The sequence below is a fragment of the Epargyreus clarus genome, unplaced genomic scaffold (genome assembly GCF_041222505.1).
Source record: "Epargyreus clarus isolate Ecla_fem2 unplaced genomic scaffold, WU_Ecla_fem_2.2 ptg000005l, whole genome shotgun sequence".
Taxonomy (NCBI): Eukaryota; Metazoa; Arthropoda; class Insecta; order Lepidoptera; family Hesperiidae; genus Epargyreus; species Epargyreus clarus.
Window position 1 is genome coordinate 4047694 of NW_027332213.1, and position 21672 is coordinate 4069365.

The 21672-nt window shown below is 33.8% G+C and overlaps 2 protein-coding genes across 5 annotated transcripts in view; one reads left to right on the forward strand and one right to left on the reverse strand.

Moving 5' to 3' along the window:
- Nucleotides 1–21672, reverse strand: part of LOC140757965 (peripheral plasma membrane protein CASK) — a 318332-nt gene that overhangs the window by 71534 nt on the left and 225126 nt on the right. Inside the window, exon 1 of one of the 4 annotated variants that reach the window (XM_073093886.1) lies at nt 2226–2703. The exons of the other annotated variants lie outside the window; for them this stretch is intronic. Within the exon in view, the coding sequence (XP_072949987.1) occupies nt 2226–2237 (12 nt within the window). The 5' untranslated portion in view covers nt 2238–2703. Of the gene's footprint in view, nt 1–2225; nt 2704–21672 lie in introns of those variants that run through there. 4 annotated transcript variants of the gene reach the window in all.
- LOC140757961 (uncharacterized) lies at nt 18265–21615 on the forward strand. Its single transcript, XM_073093881.1, has 3 exons — nt 18265–18505; nt 18943–19903; nt 21478–21615. Exons 1-2 carry the CDS (start codon nt 18358–18360, stop codon nt 19893–19895), a joined length of 1101 nt encoding a protein of 366 aa, XP_072949982.1. The 5' UTR covers nt 18265–18357; the 3' UTR covers nt 19896–19903; nt 21478–21615.

The following is a 21672-nucleotide window of genomic DNA, read 5'->3' on the forward strand; positions in this document are numbered from 1 at the left end:
ATAAACATTTAACTCTATGTAGAGTTAACACCTTCAGGGTTAAGGCGCGTTAATAATGTTAAGATGAGAGAGTGCGGCATACTGCCTAATAATTTTGCCAGAGATGTAATAATCTAATTACGTTAATGAAACTTTCCTGTTAGTGTGAAGACATACTAGTTAGTATAATTTTGTATCAAAAGGTTGGGGAAATATATACAAAGGGCTCATTGAAAACATTTTCATTATAGAGGTATTCATGATAAGATGTAATAATTAGGTAGATATATTAATATAATGGGATGCAATTGGCGTTTCTGTGGTATTTAAGTTAACAGTATTAATAAGGTATCAATATGTGGAACTATGTATGTGAACAAACCTTATCACTTAGGGGTATGAAAAATAGATTGTAGCCGATTCCCAGACCTACAGAATATGCATATAAAATTTGGTGAAAATCGGTCAAGCCGTTTCGGAGGAGTACGTTAACTAACATTGTGACACGAGAATTTTATATATAAGATAACAGCCGTGATAAGGTAGCTTGTAATTCTGTCATTTGATCGAGAAGTCTAAGGTACGAAGCCCAGGGATGCGACTTAGATTTTTCAAAGTTATGTGGATATTGGAAATTAATATCAATTTGTTTTAACGGCGAAGGTCGACATTGCGAGGAAATCTGCATACCTGAGAAATTTAGAAGAAAGTTCTTATAGATAAGCGAAGTCTACCAATACGGATTTAGCCAGCGTAATGGACTATAGCCTTATCTGTCCCATTTAGAGAGGAGACCTGTACCCAGCAGTGGGACAGTATTGAGTTAACGACGAATAGGTGAAAAATATACACACATTTATTATCAGAACTTCTCAATCAGATCATGTTTTTAAATGCCAACAAGACGTTATTTTCACTTCTAAGAAAGTTTGAAAATTTATTGCAAAGTTTTAAAGTGTAATATCATTCTTCAAACACGAATAACACAAGTAAATGTCGTTTATTAAGGTTTCAACGAGTTCGAGTACACAGTCCAGTCTTCAAAAACTAATGCTGAGACATGAAACTTTTAGACTATTTCAAAAGTTTTAACAATGTAAACTCTTTTACGGTTGAATGGGAGACCGAGGTAAATTAATTTCAATATTAATGACTTTTTCTTATGAGATTTTGTACATCACTCCAATACTGTCACTGATAAATACGGGTTCTTCTTCGGACAATCTTGTAGGATAAGACGTTTTAGGATCATACTCCATTACGCTGACCCACTGCCAGACTTTACTTTGAGAACCTTATGAAATAAGAGTTCAGATTACAGACTTTCAGACAAGTGTCTCTAAGGAGAGTTTCTTACACTGAACTCTAATCTAGTCATGTAGAGTACGGCTCCGAAATACGTAGAATTAAACTTTTTGTGTTCACATCACTGATGTTCGTTATTTATAACAAAGCTTAACCTATACTTGCTTACTGACGTTCTAAATTTGACACAAAATATAATCTCAAAATATAAATATAATTGACTCTCAAAATATAATTGACAAATTTGGACCAAAAGGCAATAATTGGTTAATTTACGTTCCTAGAAAATATTATAATTACTAAAAGTAACAATCCATGTCCTATAGATGCTATATAGATTACCTGAATGGGTATGCAGTAAAAAATTAAAACATTATACTAAAAAGTTGAGTCGCCGAGTTTAATGAGATCCAAGAAGATTATAGAGTACGGTAAGCCACTTAAATGAGGTCTTCTTGAAGAATAATGTGTAGTGCTTAATTTTCGTCAGCCTTTATAGAGGCTAATTACAAAATTACACTTTTAAGGGCATTTCTTCGCAACCCATTATTTCTACTTGAACGTGGTTGATTACACAAGACGTGCCCGCAAAAAATTAAATGTTGAGGTAAGATATATTAGTCCATGATACTTTATACTCATTTAATTTTCCTTGTGCAATTACTTCATAAGTGTTTACTTTAATGGAATTAATATAAATGCAGACATAGTAAAGAATTTTCTTTACTGAGAAAATATGTGTTTTAATTAATATGTCTATATAAACTGTTTATAGATCTTTGATATGCCTATAATATAATATTTATAACCGCTTTTTAAAATTTATATAATATTACACACAAAACTTTGTAATCACGATATAATTTTACTTATTCATCAACTCGACTTCTCAAATTACACTACATAACGCGTACATATTTTTAAAAGAGACAAATACTTACATAGCAGAGCATCGCTGATAAAATTAATTTGCCGTCGAAACCTCCATACCACAAACACGACTACAAACCGCCTATGAAATTTATTTAATCGTACACATATGTCCAATTTTCAGTTGAAATTTTCATTATATCCCACCATTAAATGAACCACAACGCTTGACAAAATTAGCGTTTTATTCAAATAATTGTATTGTTTCTCTTCTAATTTACATTTAATATAAAATCATATATTAATAAAAGTTAAAAACTATTAAAAGTCAATTCGATAAAGTTAAACGTCAAAAAAATAAACTCTATATAAGGACTAAACGAAATCGCATACAAAAAATTCTACCATCAATACGTTATCTTATTCTAAAACATTATTATTTTAGAATTATTTCTCTAAGATTATTTTCTTATTTTTCCTAACGCCACGTATATATCTTCGCGGCGAGCTTGTCCTTACGGCCGACACGACCGCGCGGGCAGTAGCGGGTTGTCGACTGAGTGGATAGGGGTTGAATGGGCGCATATTGCACCCTCGACACGAGGCGACGCGAGCTGGGGTTTGCTTCCCACAGAGATGAATGAAATTAACGAATCGCGGGACGTTTTTGTCGTATATTATGTAAATTGCCACAAAATATGTCCTGTCTGTGGGCTAGCATAAGAATGTTAGAGGATTTTGTAACTACGTAAGTGAAACTTTTAAAATATATTTGAAAGCTTAACTTTTTAATATAATAAAAAAAAATCTATCTTCTAATTGACTTCGTTAAAAATTATTTTTATGCAGCTGCAAAATTAACTTTTTGATGTTTTTTACATGTGATGTTTCTTTCACTCAGTGTTACATTTCTTATTGATTTTGAAATTTAAAATAACATTACAAAAGTAAAATGACAAATGCTTCTGAGCAGCTTCTTTCCAGCAGAAGTATATTTTAATCCACTAAAAATACTATAAAAAGTTAAGTGGTCTCTGTGATGTGAACTCTGTAGCTGTAAGGCTATAAAGGTGAAATATTGTATTCTTTAAGCTCTTAAAAGAGCAATTTATAGAACTATTAAAGTAAAATAAAACGAAATGTTATCGTATCTTACAGGTACAAAAACTGCTTTTTTATTCGCGAAATAATTTAATGTTCCTGTACCTAATTATTTCAAAATCGGCAAGCTTTATTTTTGTGAATAGACATTCAAGTAAATTAAACTATTTAATATATTTCTTTAACTATAACTAGTAGCATAAATACGCGATGGAAATAGCGCACAATGAAATTAATTACAGGTCGGAGAATTCAAAACGTTATATTCCCGCTATAGTTTTCTGCTATATCGACTCTCATTAAAACATAAATTCATAATCATCGCTAGTCATATTACAACAAGTGATTACAATAACAAATTCAATCACATAATCCTAATTTCCGAAACCCATTTCGGCGGGCACTTTGCAATATTAACCGCATTTCTCTTTCATTGCTATCTGATTTAATTTCAGCGGTTACTAGCCAGCTAAACGGACTAAAGCGAAAAATAGCATTAATTACATGTACGTTACGGAACAATGTTTGAATTATATTTTTGATGATAAATATTTTTTGAGATTTTTGACAAAACACCAACTTGAAAAGGAGTGTATAAGTCGCATTATATTTTATATTTGAATGACATAATAATAATAATAGTGTAACTAGTAAGTTTAGAACAACCTTCTGAGCTAGAATAGGAGATAAACGCAGCAAATGAAATAGACTTTACTTAATAGTTTCTTTAAATCTTTTGCATGAACTGAAAAGATACTTCTAACTCTCATACAAATTCGATTAATTACCGTTGATTTCAATATATATCACCTTAAAGTTCATTAAAAATATTTATGGATTCAGGATACTAAGATAAGATACATCAAAGACACATTAGTGTGTATAAACCGTTTACAGTCTAATGCGTAAGCAATACAGCTCTTTGATGCACCGTACCCGAGAGAACGTGATTAGTACCAAGATTAGATTTCAGCTACACGAACCTTTGTGGGTTGATGCAATTCAAGTAAATTGTGTTCATAACGTTATAGTAACTCACTATTTGCAGCTTAAACAAAGCAAATACTACATGATTATTAGGTTGTGTGATAAAGAGTTAATTAAAACGCATACTTAATGCGATGTACGATCAAAGTTAATAAAAAGGATATCCTATAATTAGAGCTCATGGAGCGGAAAGATGAAAGATAAAATATGGTTTATTTAATACTCCCGAGACGTAAACAAAATACAGTTGTTACACTAAGCATATTTAGAATGAATTTAATGTTACATTAAAAAACAATTTTCTGTGATAGTGTAAAAGAAAGCTCATAATATTTGACCATTAAATACTCGCGTACCTACTTCACCAAAAATTAATTCCGTTTCGTAATCAATAAATCCAAAATGCAAACCGCGGACCAATCCAATTCATTCCGGCCGCGTGATAAACAGTTCTAATTACTATTCCATTAGCGATTCCAACTTTGATTGCAGCAAACCACTTGACCGAAATAGTATGAAAAATGAAATATTATGCGCTCGTTCCGCGCCTACGTGACGCCAATTTGGAAATTTAATCAAGCGAATTCAGTTTTGAACGAAATTCACTGAACATCAGAAATTACATTATAAAAATGTTAAATATTAGTTTTCTAACTTTTCTTCAAAGTAACACTGCAGATACAGATCTCTTTGAATTAGTATCTATATTTAAATTGAAACAATGTATGTATTCACATTTAATACGCATATGTGTAATCTAATTTGAAAAATATTACGTTTCAAGAAAATATAATCTTATAAACTTTGCACTTCAAATGCTTTCGATCCTACCGAATATTCTTCAAAAGTATCAATATATCCGATGTTAGAAATATATGAACAGTGGTGAGCAGTCACCACAAGATAATTAATATTTCAGTATGACAGGTCTATTATGCAAAAAACTGAGATTTCCTTACTTTTCCTTACGCGTCCTGACAAGGAAAATCGTGTACCATTACGAGAAAATTAATCAACAGGGGTCCATGGAAATGATAACATCTAATGCAGGTGTCACAAGAAAATTCATTTATAAACCGCAGAGTGACGAATATTAATAGACTGAGTCGATGTGAACAGGATGATACAGGGAACAATTTGTTAATTTATTTACTAACAATGTTTTAAAATTAATAATACGTACACTAGAAAGCTCTAGGATGTTATAAGAAAATATTTACGACTACAGTCCTTTCGGTACGAGTTCGTTGAACAACTGGGGATTAGTACACATAATCATACTACCTATACATTAACTATGATAGAAAATTAGAAATAAGATTAAAAATCCGTGAACCTAAAATTTCTGTTACATTTTTTACGCCATTTATTAAACAACGACACGTTATACCTAGAAGCGAAGCGAGAACGGCTAACGCAAGACGCACGCACGAATAGCCTATAAGGTGTCACGCAAGGGAGGCATCAAAGCTTTTCATCCCAGATTCCGAAGCCTCTTTAAATGTGAAGTGTGTCCGTCGAGGGACTAAAACTGAAAGACTCCTCTTGAATGACCTCTATGAAAGTAATATAAGGTGTTATTAGTTTAGATCTCACGAAATCCACCGAAATTGTTATCTACATCAAAGACTACGTTAACCTATTATTGTTCAAACATTATTTTATATTTATTTTTCATTAGAAGTATTATAGCTGGACATAGAACAAGGCCTTAAAAGGTCATCGTAGATACCATTTCCTAGAACCCACTGATAAATGTTCGTGACGTTACGGCTTTTTAGGACAAGTAAAATCTAATTAGAACAACATTTAGATTAGTTTCTAGATTGTTACTAAGCGTGAGCGAACTTCCGAAAATAGCTTAGGATAGATTCGTCGCTCGTTTTAATTGCTTTCAGCGCCTGATAGTTATCTATCGACATTCTAAATTCATTAATTTTGTTGTTTGGATAAAATATCACATTTGGAAATGGTATTCAAAGAAGACAAAAATAAAAGTTACAGCGACGTAGTCAAATCACTGGAGGGATTACAGTTACTGGCTTAATTTTATACACGCCTTCGTATTATGATAACCATCGGATTCGATGAAATATGATTCGGAATATAAATTGTTAGTAGTTCTTAATCTTTTCTAAAGGGTATGTGCGGATAGAAAATATATGATACGGATTGGGCTAACCTAACCTAACCTAAGCCGTACCTTTCTCCCAGACTGTCCAAGAGTCTACAGCGGGACACAAAAAATCGTGGGCAGCAACTTACTTTATTCCCACCCAATAATATTGCTTCTATACCTAGACATAAAGTTAGAAATAAAATTCAAGTCATGTAACTACTCCATCAACTCTTCGAATACGCGACGAACTCCTATTACGGCAATGTTCTCTAGATTAGTTTCAGTACGTTTCAAAACGTGACCGAACCAATGTTGGAGATGGAAGATTAGCTCGTCAAAGTGTCGTTGATCTCTTTGATGTCTAACGGTGCATGATTTGATATCAAGTGGAAATATCTAACTGACCTCCCGACTGACCGAGTTTACTATTGAATAGAGCGATAGAAGTGAACTTACTATGTCGATAACAAATTCATTGTATTCGTAATACTGTAACCTATTGCTAGACATGGATATGTTCTCAATTCAAAGAGATTTAGGCCATATATAAGTCCATGGCGCTGGCCTAGCGTGACTTTTGGTCATCACAGACTTTTGTTTTTTTTAAGAACTGTCATGTAGGCTTCCTTGAATTCGCTGGTATAACAAATGATGATAAAATTCATTTCTACTACTAATTCTAATTCATTATATACTAACGTATCAACATTTCATCTCTCTTCTTGTACATCAATAGAATCGAACACGTTAAGAAAAAATACATCAGCCGTATCACATTAATAATGAGAGAATTTCTAAAAACATTGTCTTTGTCGAGATGATACGTACAGAATCGTTGTTGACATGTCATATATGGCTGATAAAGGTCAGACCCCTGTCAGGTATTTGAGGAATAATACAGGTAATCCGAGAGTTAACATTGAGTTGACATTCAACGGATTATTCAGCATGGACGTGGGATTAGAGGCACTCATGCCATAACTGTTTGGATAGATAAGTGGGAAATAATAAAATGGTCAGCGAAGCATTAAATATTTTGACATTTAGGTACATACATTTTTGGGAATTATTTCACAACGATAAAATAAAATGCTAATCAACAATACAATTTATAATAATATGAGGTCTGTAGAAAATATTTTTGGTGTAGAAAATCTTTAAGCGTCAGTTATGCCTACGCCTACTTGTAGTGTACAAGTAGACCTTACCAGTTATGTACTTAATACCACAATTTTAATAAGAACTGCGCATTGACGCCCCTGTGATAATTTAATAATATCTTGTAGGAGGAGGAAGCATTTAGGTAGAAGCATGTGTACAGTCTACACTGTACACGCATGCTGACCTTCTTGGTCCTCAGGAGAAACAACGCATCTGCGATCAACTTCAACTGCGAAGTAGTAGAACGCCTTTCCTATTCTATAGAGACAAGATGAGCCATCAGGAGAACTACATGCTCGTTTGCGACTTAAATCGTAAGAATGAAGCATTTTCAGATAGTTTGACTAAAGTACTAAATATAGGTGTAATTTTATAATTCATGAACTTACCCAACATAATACCAACAGCAGTAATAAAAACGACTTACATAAAATTCCACGTACCTATAGCAAAGTCCGAGAACAAATCGCATCATGCTCATTGTAAATTAAAATCGGATTCCAATCATTGGGGCGTGAAAGCGTAAACCTCGGATTAATGGAGTGCGGATCAGAAGAATCAATTTAAAATCTCATTTAAAAGCATTGGAACAAAACCGCAGGTTAATTGCTGATAATATTAAATTTTCACCAATTTTTAGGGTTCACTGGTAGATGAGTGTGCAGTGAGTAGAACGAGTATACAGTCCGTCTGGTCGTATATGGCTACTGCCGCCTATAGACATCTGTCGTCAACCCTAGATGTGATTAGATTCCTACCTGAAGACTATGTTGAAATGACTACAGCTTCCATATAATGTAACACTATAATCATTAGGTAGAAATAGGTGTGGCGTAGGCGGTGGTGCCTTACTTTGTCCTATTTTAGGTTGTTAGACGTATTAATTATTAATTCAAGAATATTCCTTATATTATTAAACAAAGGTAAATTCCTGCAATATTATAATAATGTTCAGATTTTGATAGTCATAAAGCTCCTGACGGATCGCGTGAAAATATGAAATTATAATAAAGTCAGCAGAAATTGTTTCCTAAAAGCCGAGAAAGTGAACCTTCAAAATTATATATGATTATTTTTTACCTAATGTGGTAAGCAAAAATTGGTATAATTGATTATTACTAACGGGAAATACATAAAACATTTTGTTCAAAACAAAGGTGTTAATTTTAGTGTGACACCACACTGTCGGCACACACGCATAAATTCGTTCCATTTTACGCACACCATTTCTTACGATATATATTATATGGTTATAAATTTTCACATTCTGAGGGCAAGAAACGCTCTAGTACCTACATTTCGTTGATGTACGATGTTTACGACACTCGTTAAAGAAGGCAATTCATTGTTTTTATGATTTCATGAATTTGCCAATTACAGTAACTGTGAGGACATGCCATCATGCCTACTTTCATCTTAAACGAATACTTTTCAACTTTTTTACATTGTATATTATAAATGTTATTAAGGAGAGCTATTTTGTATTAAAACTTGTTGCTTTATGCGGCTTTGGTTACTAATTATAATTAAGTCTTCTAAAAAAAATACTAAATATTGTTTTAGTATTCTACTGCAATCTGCAATAAATATGCAATAAATAATTCTAAAAATATATAGAATTTATCTGTACGTTACTTGGACTTCTTGTAAGTTCTCTACAATATTCGAGTTGATTTCTATAAAAGTTTTGTTTAGTGCTCTTGAGCGCTCTCAGCACGATCTTCCAGAATCAGAATTAGAGTAAAATAAACCTCAAGTTCATTGATACCTTTGCAAAGTTGTCTAGAATTTCAAAATATATTTCGTAAAATAAATAAATAAAAAATATCGGTTTGACAGCAAGCTGGATCTAAAATTCCAGCGCCAAGGAATGCATTGTTTGTCTCCTCGTTTGATGTAGGTCACTGAGCTCAAATGTGACATACTAAACATTTCAAAAACATAGTTTATGGAAAACGTATTGTTTACTTCTAAAGCCCTTGTATAAATATTAAGTGATTACGTTATACCAGATTTGGAAAGTATTATATTTTTTAGGAAACAATTGATTTAATAACCTAATGTATCAACTGCATAGCAAAAGTTACGACCTGCCTTCGTTTTTAATTCGACACCGGATTTTACGAAGGTACACGTGCATTTTAGAAATATAACATTCTGTAACAGTAAATATAAACATCACAAGACGGTTCATACGATCTCAAAGGTGCGTGGAATGCCTACATTTATAATGTTGTCGAAACCTGCGCATTCTAAATGAAGACCCGCAATCATTAAGATCATAACATTTTGATTGTGACTTACATTTAATATAAATTAATAGCGGTGGCGTTGCCAACTTAAACTTTGGGTAATTTGTCTTTGTATATATTGTTTCAAGGGAGACAGATATATAGAAAATCTTAATGAGAATTAATTACTTTATCTTCAGAGTTATCGCATTTCAAAAGTGATGCTTCTATATTGAGTGTAGATAAAATATATTTATAATAATTACTGTTCAGTAATTAATAATAATATTGTCGGTATGCGATGTTGTTAAACATTTTAAAAAAAAATTTACGTCTAAGCAGTTTGTCTAAATCAAATTGAAACTAATAAGATTGAAGACGCAAACGAGCATACATTTATTTAACGGTTAGTGATTTTATGTAACCATGGACCATGGATTTTATGTTTTATCTATCTAAAGTCGATTACTGATGCGCTGCAATTCCTGTGGACCAAAATGATCGCCCTGTATGTAGGTCAGCCGACATCCGCAAACACATGTACATGAAGACATTGAATCTTAACTCAAGTTAACCTTCAGTACGAGTAAGTTGGAACATCTTATTTAAGTTTCTCTGCCTTACCGCACTCTTTAAACCAGAACACATCGCCTGTTATTTAGTTACAAGTTACATAGGAGCTGTAGCAGTCGAATCACGCAAACTTTTACTACCTTGGAAATGCTTATTCAAATGATATTGTCATTCCAAATATGTTCATGTATATAATATAGAATACAATAAATCTTCAGTTCAAAAACCTTACGTGAGAGGTCAAGAACACATGGTCATACAAGAGAGAGAAATGTTTAGTTATAATTAGGGAAAACAGAAATACGGACATTACACGGAGGTACAGTACGGGAATGTGGGAATTCTGTGAGAGCTTCGTTTGGCTAATAAAGACGAATACAGCGCAAACTTTTGATATATCACACCGCACTTACACGTGACAGTTCCGAATACGGAAGTTTTTCTACTCTGGTGTAATCTTGGTCTGAAGATTACCTAGCTACATTGGATAAATTTATTCACATGTAATTAACGTGTAATATACAATTTTACAAGCAATACTTTGTGCAGAAAGTGATTTTTGTAACAGTAACTCGATACTGATCTCTCTCTAAGACTGAGGGAGGCCTGAATCCTACTGCAACACGTTACTCCAATGCTTCTATAAGTAGAAAACGGCAGAGGAAGAACTCGTGTTGGATGTTTTGAGCCGCTGCTATAAGGCCTGTCACTCACCTACCCTCTGCAGTGAAATACCTACTAATCAACCCTATATTTAAAAAAATAATCAAGGTTAGGTATATTACGTATGTACTCATTTGCCACTTTAATACCCGAATACCGATTGCATTCAATATAGCTTTGGTCTGTCGCATCCTTTTCGCTACGTATACAAGAGCCCACTTATTAATGTTAGCTATCCTTTGCTGGTAGCCAAACCGAGGCTTTACAACTGTTGCGGCTAAATTAGTGTATTTTGGACTCCTGCCATTTCTTTGTCGAATTGAAACCCTTGCCTCAAATAACAATTAAAGCTTTCTAGGCAAATCCAAAACACGTATATTCCTACAATGTGAACAGTGACAAAAACTCAAAAAAGAAATTGGCTTTTTAAGAGTTGAAATAAATCGATAGTTATATATCGATACAAGTCTCTCAGTTAACATCAATATAGTAAATGCTATAAAAACAAATTTGGTTACAGAAATGGTCTGCTCACCAAAATAATCATCAAAATGGATAAAAAGTGGATTATGTATATCGTTCAAATATCAAATTAGATGGCTATAAAAATATTTCTTCTAAATATATCGTATCGTATCGTAAAAATTAAATTAGATGGCTATAAAAATATTTCTTCTTAATATATCGTATGGTAAAGTATTAAGAAAATTTATATACTGTTAGAAGTAATGATAAGAGTAAACTTTGATTGTCAAATGCGGGTATCAACTAAAAGTGGGTGTATAAATGGGCACTGTAGATCGTTTACTGGGTAGTTATTTTCCGATCTTTGTAAAGAACGTTACTCTGCCAGTTCTGTTGCTTATTTGCGTTGAATTGTTTTTCTGTTAATTTATGTTGGAAAGTTAAGGTTCTCTGCTTATAAAAAGTTGGATTTCAAATAATTCCCAGACGAAATTCTTAGTAATACCTATGTAATATCTTTGTGATAAAGTACTTATATGTTTATCATTATAACTATTAGATACACGCGTTTGATATAAAGCCTTGTAAACTACACTTACGTGTATGATTATACTTATATTTCTAGTGCGTACCTGTGATTCGATCCTTTAACCCCTCAAATGAGAAACTAAGTTTCAATCACTATCGATCGCTGCTTGCACTAGAAACATACGCTTTATTTAATAAAAAAATTAAAAACTGAAAAATATAGGTCAAACTTATCGAAGTCGAGGGTTGCCTTATAAACTATAAGATACTAACAACAACGTACCAAAGTAAAGTAAGTGAAGTTTAATAAAACCCGGTAACCTAATAACGAGAAGCTTTGAAGCAAACACTTTGAGATTGCATCTGCATCTTTAGTGGTTATTTCAAGAACTATCAAGGAGAGTGTTCGATACAAACGCCACCGCAGTGCACTGTAACGATTCGAACCACTTATCCGGGATGAAAGTAGATACTACATGCTGTGAATAGAATTGTCGAGTGGTTTCGGCTTTATCTCTGCTCGTACTCGTAATGTATAAAAATAGACGGTGGTATTTATATTTCAAATTTATAGACTCTGAATTTAACCGATCACCATAAAACCTAATACATATACACCATGAAACCTATTAAATGTTTTTTTTTCTGCAAACTTTTTTTTGGTATTCACTTTCCTGCAACTCGTCTGCAGATGGCGAATTACTAGATTAATATCCTTAAAATATTTTTAAAACTATGTGTACTGAGGTATTTTTAGGTATTATTATCTTTTAGTGTCTAGCGTTTTCATTACGCCACAATTTCCAACAAAATATAACATACAATTACTTTGATAATAAAAGTAAGTCAACATAACTTTAATTAATAAAGAAACTTAGAAAAACTATTCTACACTAGCACGAGTAGTTCTGACGCTACATTCAAACAAGTGACTCACAAGGGAGATATAAAAGTTTTTTACTACTTTCTCTAAAGTATGGACAAGATACGTGAGTGTTATAAAAGTAATAAAAAGATAAATTAATTACAAACTTCTGAACTTATCAAATTTTAAATATTTATCTTTTCGCTATTTATTCAATTTTTCTAAAGTATTAAGGAAAATACACATTAAAATTCAGATGATTTTTAAGAATATAAGATTAAAATAGCTAAGTTATGATTTCACAATTCGCAAAAATTCATATACAATATGGCGTATACTTCGACTTCATTTTGATAATTAAAAAAATCCCTTTAAAATAACCTTTATTTTATGGAAAACATAATATTCTTGTGAAAGTAAGTGCTTTCATATACAAAATATCATAATAATAACAATGTACGCAAAAATATATTTTCGACACACCTAACGAAGTCTGACAGAATTTCCGCAACAGAAAATTCCCCAGAATTTCGGAAAACCGAAATTCGCCGAATACCCGAGAGACGACAATATGTTGATATTGTATCAGCATTTATTTGGGAACGTGCGTAATGTAAACGTCGGAACATCGACGTACGGCGTCCGATGGCTGGAGATAGCGGAATGGGGAACATTAGAATCTTATAAGTGACGCTCGAGCATTGCCAATTACAAAATAATAACGTTTATTTACATATACATATAACGTATATATCCACTTAAAATGCGATTGGCGTTATTTCATTAAAAAACAAACGGGAAATACACCACAGACTACCATTACATGAAAATAGCACACGATTGCGCAATATGGAAGATCTTTATAATCAAGGCTGATCTTGATGGTCACGACCCTCAGTCATGAAGAATCGATAAGGAAGACATACAAGTATCAACGTCAACTATAAATTATAACACGAATCAGTTACTATTATAATAACAAAATGCATGAAATAAATATAAAATCCAATAAAATAAACTCAAGAGTAGAGGCAAATAATAGCGCGAATGAAAAACATTCTTAATAAAATAACTCGAACCAACAACACAGCCGGCGTCTATATTGAATTGTGATAAACTGTATACAATATTGCATCCCCTTGCAACACGAGGGGAAAATAATATCGACCTATGCCACAAGTTTATTAAAAAGTAAAAATATGATTAGTAAAAATACATACTCAGATATTGTCATATAAAAAGACATGGTCGCAGCATATAAGTCACACAATCTAAAATATGAAAAGAAAATATAGGTACTACAAATAAAGTAGGGTGATAATTATGTTAGGAAAAAGGAGCTTGAATATATAAAGAAATAAATCAAGGAAACGATGTAATAAACACAATATTACTCTCCAACTGCCTAATTGCGGCACAACAGGTAATCCCAAAAAGGTAAGTAAACACGAAACAGACACCTAAATGTTTAAAGACCAAGTGCCCAGATAAATAAACGAGCAAACAAAGCGCGTACTGTTCGACGAAGAAAAATCTTAACGGCAATGATTAATTAAGTGACCGTAATAATTCATTGTGTCAACTTAGCGAAGTAATATAAAGGACAAACGCGAATTGTTTTAAAAAGTTGATCGTCCGGAGGACAAAAGGCAAGACTAATTAGTCCCGAGGACTTTTGATTTAGTGCCTCAAGTTTTAATAAGAAAGTAAAAGTTCATTATGCTTATAAATTATTAAAAACTATAAAATATTCAATCTATTGTCAAGGAACATTTAAATAATTTCAAATTCTTTAGTCATGTACATCAACGTAAACCACCGAGTCCTGTTAAAACAATATTACAGTACATAAAACAAAATGTAAATCAACTCGCAAATATAACAATACAGAAGTCAAGAGACACTTAACGAACCAGAATCTTGAAAATAATGAGATTGTTTTCAAAATTGTCAAGCAACCTTCAACAATCTTAAAAGAAAATAAAACGATTTTGATTCGTCTCATTCTTTCACCGATGAAAGTGAATGGCATGACGCAGACGAGTCAAGTGACAATCTTGGCGAAAACGAGAGTGTAGTGGGAAAAGATATCGTCTGTGAGGAACGATCGCGGTTATCAGGAACGTGCTCAAGTCGACTGCTTCAGACGAAACGACTTTGGTTACAGTGTCAAGTTGGTACGGACTAAGGTGATTAGTACGAGATGGGACGAGGGATGAATATCCAACCTTCACGTTAAGTTAAACAGATTTGCAAAACCGACTACGCTTATTGATCTATAGATCTTAGGTATGTTCATTAAAACATTAAACCATTTGATGTCGTCATGTTAATAAAAATAGGATATTAATTTTAAGAAACAAAAGTAAGAACCCAGCATATAAGAGTAGGTCACATGATACTTAAATATACTGTCACCTTTGAAAATATTATAAAATCAATCCCAAATACTCCATACTCTTAAAATAAACGAGACATTTATTGTACAAAAGGTTTGTATTGAGCAATGTATTGCGCGGAATCCGTTCACGTCGAGAACTATGGGAAACGTATGAGTGTTTCCATTTATCCATTGTGTTCGCGGCTTTCACGTTCATGTTCATGCAGGAAGTGCTAACGTGTATCCGCTGCCGCTATATTTCTTATCTCATTCTCGCGTTCGTGTGCCTTTGGAAATATATCGCAGATTTCTGAAGTATTATTATTATGTGGTGTTTCTTTGTGTGGAACCACTAAAGGAACACATTAAGTTTTTTTTTGTATTGTTAGAAAAATAAAAGGGTATGTCTTTCACCAGAGACGTAGTGATAGTCCAGATTTTATTATAACAAGGAAACAATCATGAGAACATTTGCGTTCTTGAGAGTATTTAAAAATAAGACCTCTAATTAAAATTGCGAAAGTAATTAGTGCATCATGTTTATCGGGTATATTAATAAGTGTTACAAAAAATTAAAACTAAATGTTTACATACATAAACAAAAATGTCGCAAATATTTTATAACGAACATCTCTAGAACAACACACGAAAACGTTTTACATATTAACTTTTACTTCTTCACAGAATCCTCCAAACAATCTCCTTGCGAAATAGCTTGCATCGTCGTCATACCCGTACATCGGATATAGGCGTAAAGCTCCAATGATAAGGTATTCGTAAAGCATAACAAAGACATAAATTCTCCATAAATTCCTCGTTTTATTACACTAGGAGCGTCTCGGAAAACACTTTTCACTTGATAAAACTTTGTTACTCGCGTAGCTGGAACGCCCCTACGCTCGCACATTTTCATATTTTCCATGCGACCTTCGTAAAGGGCGCGCGGGTAGAGTAGCTTAGGGAGTCTCTACATATATTAAACTACTCAGTTGCCAAAGTGTTGCTGATATTTTAACGATACATTGTTGTATACTAGTTACCATTATCCTAGTTGTGACTTCGCAAGGTTTTTCAATTTTATAACACACTATACTATATTTTCGAGGTGAAATGTTGTCTACGTCATTGACTGTTAGTTCATTTGAGTTTTGTTTATGGTACCTTCACAACGGTACTATTCTTGGTTAATCATTTAAGTGGCAAAAACTAAAGTTCATAACATGTTCGACGCACACGGATTACTTAATTAGGTACGAGTAGCGTTTCCACTTATTCATAGGGGCAGTAATGTGTGTACGGTCAATTGCAATTAGAACTCTTCGTCGACGACGACGTCGACGTATAAATAAGTCTTCACGTTCTATCATTCTCGAAGGACTCCATATAGCAGAGAGAATCATACCGCTCTATGAGGTAAAGACGTCTATTTTTATTCTGGATCAGATTGGTTGTGAAGCATTATTTTATCAGGTATTAAACATAATATCTGACGTGTTTAGAAATTAACCTTGCTGATAAATATGGGGACTCCGGCTGTGTAAATGCCCCATTACGGAAGTCGGAGCGTGCGTAGCTACATTAGCGTAGTGGATACATTCGCAAAACAGTAGTTGGAAGTTTCTTTTATAAAATGGCACTCAGAGAGGAGTACTTTATACGGGAACAAAGTATGTTCCTGTTTTATTGTTTGTTGTTAAAGCAGACGTCGGCGTTGTTTTGAGTTTTGTGTATTCTAACTTATTGTATATTGTGTAAAAAAGATATACATAATTATATTAATTAAAAACGTAATGTTTATTTACAGTCCCATACTAGGATTTTTCCTGCGTCGTGGGTGCCATGGGCACATACAAAAATTGATACATCAACACGCAAACATAGAAGAAAAACACCAAATTTATAATTTCAATATCTGTCTAATCTAATCGATTTTTTTAAATTATGGTATCGAAGTAGCAGAAAAGTATGTCTGTCAAGTCCAAATAGAATTAAATTCCTCATCATCATCATCATCATCAACATCAACCCGTTACTGTCCCACTGTTGGCCACGGGTCTCCTGTCAGAATGAGAAGGTTTAGGCCATAATCCACCGCGCTTGCTAAGTGCGTATTGGTAGACTTCACATACCTTTGAGATTTTTTTTACAAATCTTTCAGGTATGCATGTTTCCTCACGATGTTTTCCTTCACCGTTTAGCAAGTGACAATTAATTTCTAATACGCACATAACTTAGAAAATTCAGAGGTGCATACCTGGGATTTGAACCTTGGACCCCACGACCGATAGGCCGAGTTTCTTAACCACTAGGCTATCACTGCCTTAATGTCCTACGTAATGTCAATCACAGATGCGTTGTTAGCCCTGAAACCTAATTTGAAAACCTCGTGTATTTAAGTACACCATTCAAACCAGAACACGACAGCGCTTAGCACATTCTATTGTAGTGCTGCCATGTAAACATAAGTATTATGTAGGCAGATGTAGGTATTATGTTGGTGGCTACCTATTTGAAAAGCTAAAGGTTCTCCAGTTATTATGTTAATGATCTAAGGATTTCAAGGACCTTTCTACAACCTTGTAAGTAAACAAAAATAGGTAATAATATCCAAGCTTTGAACATATCTCTCGTCTAGGTTTTCCTTGAGTGACTATTTGGAAAGTAGGCCGATAAGGGTGAGTAATATGTTTTAGCACTAAAAGTGTTGTGATTATCTTTATGTCACGTAGACGGCTTAAGGACCTCGGATAGGTCCGAAACTAGTGTGGTTATACCGAAAAATACGTACAAACACACAAAACAGCTTTTAATGACATGATGTGCGTATTTGCTTTTTTTAGTTATTCCGTATTTGTGGCGATTCGAAGTATGGTGATAAATCAGCCATTATGCTTCAGTGCTTCGTTCTTCGAGATTAGATATAATACACATGTAGTCTCACTTACAATGTCGCCATCTATGCACTTAGTTCAAAGAATAGATAAAATAGAAAAAAACAAAAATATGTAGGTACGTCACCAATATTACCTGACGGCTGCACTGTATTCAACTTGTCATTCACAGTTCAGTGCTCCGCCATTTCGCACTTAATATTTTTTCTTTATTCGTCCGTGCAAATTATTTTTTAAATATGCCTAAAAGAAAACGTAGTGATACCGATTCCTTGGATTATATTAAGAAGAAAATAAAGAAGCTGGAAAGGAAACTTTTAAAAGGAAAACGCCGTCGTAGGAATTCTAGTTCTACAGATTCTTCGCAGTTGTCAAATAACCTTCAAGGTAATTTTTATATTCTTTATATTCATTCAAGTGCTATAGGTTATTTAGTGAACAGTCTATTCAATGAATGAAGAAACATAAACGGCATGCGTTTCAACGACTCGAGTTGTTACCGGCCAATAGTGAATTATTGATACACATATTGAACACAGTTGTATGTTATTCAATAAAATTTTGTATAAATCGGGTTCACGAAGCAACGCCTCGAGTTCTTCTTACCCGCATTAATTGTACAAGTTATACACTTTGTACCCGCTAATACCTGTTTAGGTATATAAGCAACTTACCGATTCTATACTATCTCATGACGAGTTTTTTCCTTACGTATTCACGTAATACAAAAGGATAGTTTTTTGTCATTTAAATGTTTTTATATTATTATATTATAACCTCGTTTATTCAGGGCATATAAATAATATAAAAATATTCGATTTCAGATGACATAATTATTGAATCGGATAGCGTAGAAAATTCTATGGTGGAAACAAACGAGCCGGGTCCGTCGACCAGGTCAGATTACCAACACTCATTGGAGCCAACCATCGAAGACGGAACTGTACCACAACCCGAAGTGCCTATTCAGGCATTAGATGGTTCTAATACCGATGTTGACAAAGGGGCCCACACTCCAATACAGGAGTTGGATGACGCTACTTTGGATATTCTAGGAGCTGATCCCTTAGCCACAAAAGCGTTTGGTAAAGATATACAAAAGGATGTAGCTGTCCGTTTTGAGTTTATAACTACTTCTGGTTTAAATAAGGACGTTCGAAAGGAACTTCTTGAATCATATTTACCCCCAACGAATTGCAGACTTATTGACGCCCCATCTCTAAATCCAGAGATAAAGGCTGCAATTACAGAGATTGTTTTAAAGCGTGATAAGGCTATGCAGGGTAAACAAAAACAAATAAGTTGCGCCATATCTTCTCTTAGCGAAGCTATAACTCACGTTTTGTCTAAAGAGCCTAAAGATCAAATAATCTTAAAATTACTGATGGATACAGGACGTATTCTCTGTGACGCCCAACACAATGAGTCGGTCACAAGACGCAATTTTATTTTAGCATCGCTCAAGAAAGAGTTAAAAGATCAACTCCAATTAACAAAAATCGAGGATTTACTTTTCGGGAAGGACCTTTCAGAGACATTAAAAGCCGCGAAAGCTATTAACAAATCTGGAGCCGAATTGAAGACCACTGCGCCAACTAAAGTTAGCGCAAATAAGCTGAAATCAGCACCGTCCACCAGGAATTTAAACTGGAGGGCTCCCCCCGCGAACCGCAGGCCAACGGGGACACCGAGAGCGAAAGAGCCTGCCCCTCCGAAGCATCAGCATACCACCTCATACAGAGGCTCGCGTCCGAGCACGAGTCGCGGCCGACGCTAGATGAAACGGTAAATTATGCTGGTAGACTTTGTTGTTTTTACGATCAGTGGAAACAGATAACCCCTGACAAAACTATTTTGTCTTGGATTTGTGGTTATGAAATTCCATTTTCTCAAATGCCATATCAATGCAACACTCCAGAGTGTCCAAATTATTCTGACTCCGAAATGCATAAATTTCAAAAAGCTTTAGGAAAATTAATATCCATAGGAGCTATATCAGAATGTAAACCATGTACTAACCAATTTATATCTAGTATATTCTTAGTACCAAAACCAAATGGCGAATCACGTTTCATTTTAAATTTAAAACAGCTTAACAAATTTATAGATACAAAGCATTTTAAATTAGAAGATTTGAGAACAATGGTAAAACTCGTTTCAAAAAATTGTTTTATGTCCACTTTAGATCTCAAGGATGCATATTTTTTGATTAAAATACACGATAATTCGAAAAAATACCTAAGATTTAGGTTTAACAATAGACTTTTCGAATTTAATGTCTTACCATTTGGTCTCAATACCGCACCTTACGTGTTTACAAAAATAATGAAACCTTTAGAAAAACGCACAAAAATTAAGACTGAATTACAAAAATTTAGAAAAATGAAGAGATGTCAAATTCGTGAATTTGCTCGGTTAGTAGGCTTATTAACCTCTGCCTGTCCTGCTATTGAGTATGGCTGGCTATATACGAAAGAATTCGAAAGATGTAAATTTTTAAATCTTAAGGTAGATGAAAATTATAATAATTATATGACCATACCATCGACATTACATTCCGATTTTGATTGGTGGATAAAATCTATTGATAGTTCTGTTTGTAGAATCAAGTATGATCAATATAATCTCGAAATATATTCTGACGCCTCAACTACGGGATGGGGTGTCTGTTGTGCGGGAGAAAGGGCAAGTGGTACTTGGAGTTGTAACGAATCAATTCAACACATCAATTTATTAGAATTACTGGCAGCGTTCATAGGTTTAAAAATTTTTGCTAAAGAAGTAAGAAGTTGTCAGATAATATTACGTATTGATAACACGACAGCAATATCATATATCAATCGCATGGGGGGAGTTCAATACCCCCATCTTACAAAAATCACCAAAGACATATGGACGTGGTGCGAGGCTAGACATATTTTTATTTATGCCGTTTATATACCATCAGTCGAAAATTGCATCGCTGATGCCGAATCAAGACGAGTTCATCCTGACGTTGAGTGGGAATTGTCTAATTTAGCATTTAAACAAATCATTAATAATTTTGGCAAACCAGATATCGATATGTTTGCAAGTCGCATTAACAAGAAATGCTCCAAATATGTATCTTGGCATAAAGATCCTGATGCATTTTCTATCAATGCATTTTCCATAAACTGGTCTCAATGGTATTTTTACGGATTCCCACCATTTTCAATAATTCTCAAAACATTGAGAAAAATAATAAGCGATAAAGCTAGAGGTATCCTCATAGTTCCTGTGTGGCCAACACAGCCATGGTACCCTTTATTCCAAGGGTTGTTGATATCTAAGCCATTGTATTTTCATCCTTCTAATGAACTTATCATTTCACATTCTAGCAACCAACGCATACACCAGAAAATTACCCTGGTTGCCGGGATACTGTGCGGAAGTCTTTTCTGAAGAGGGGTATATCACCTTCGTCTATCGACATCATGCTTGCGTCGCTATCAGAAAATTCTATCAAACAATATGACACCTGTTTAAGGAAATGGTTTCTTTTTTGTTCTAAAAATCACATAAATTTTTACCAG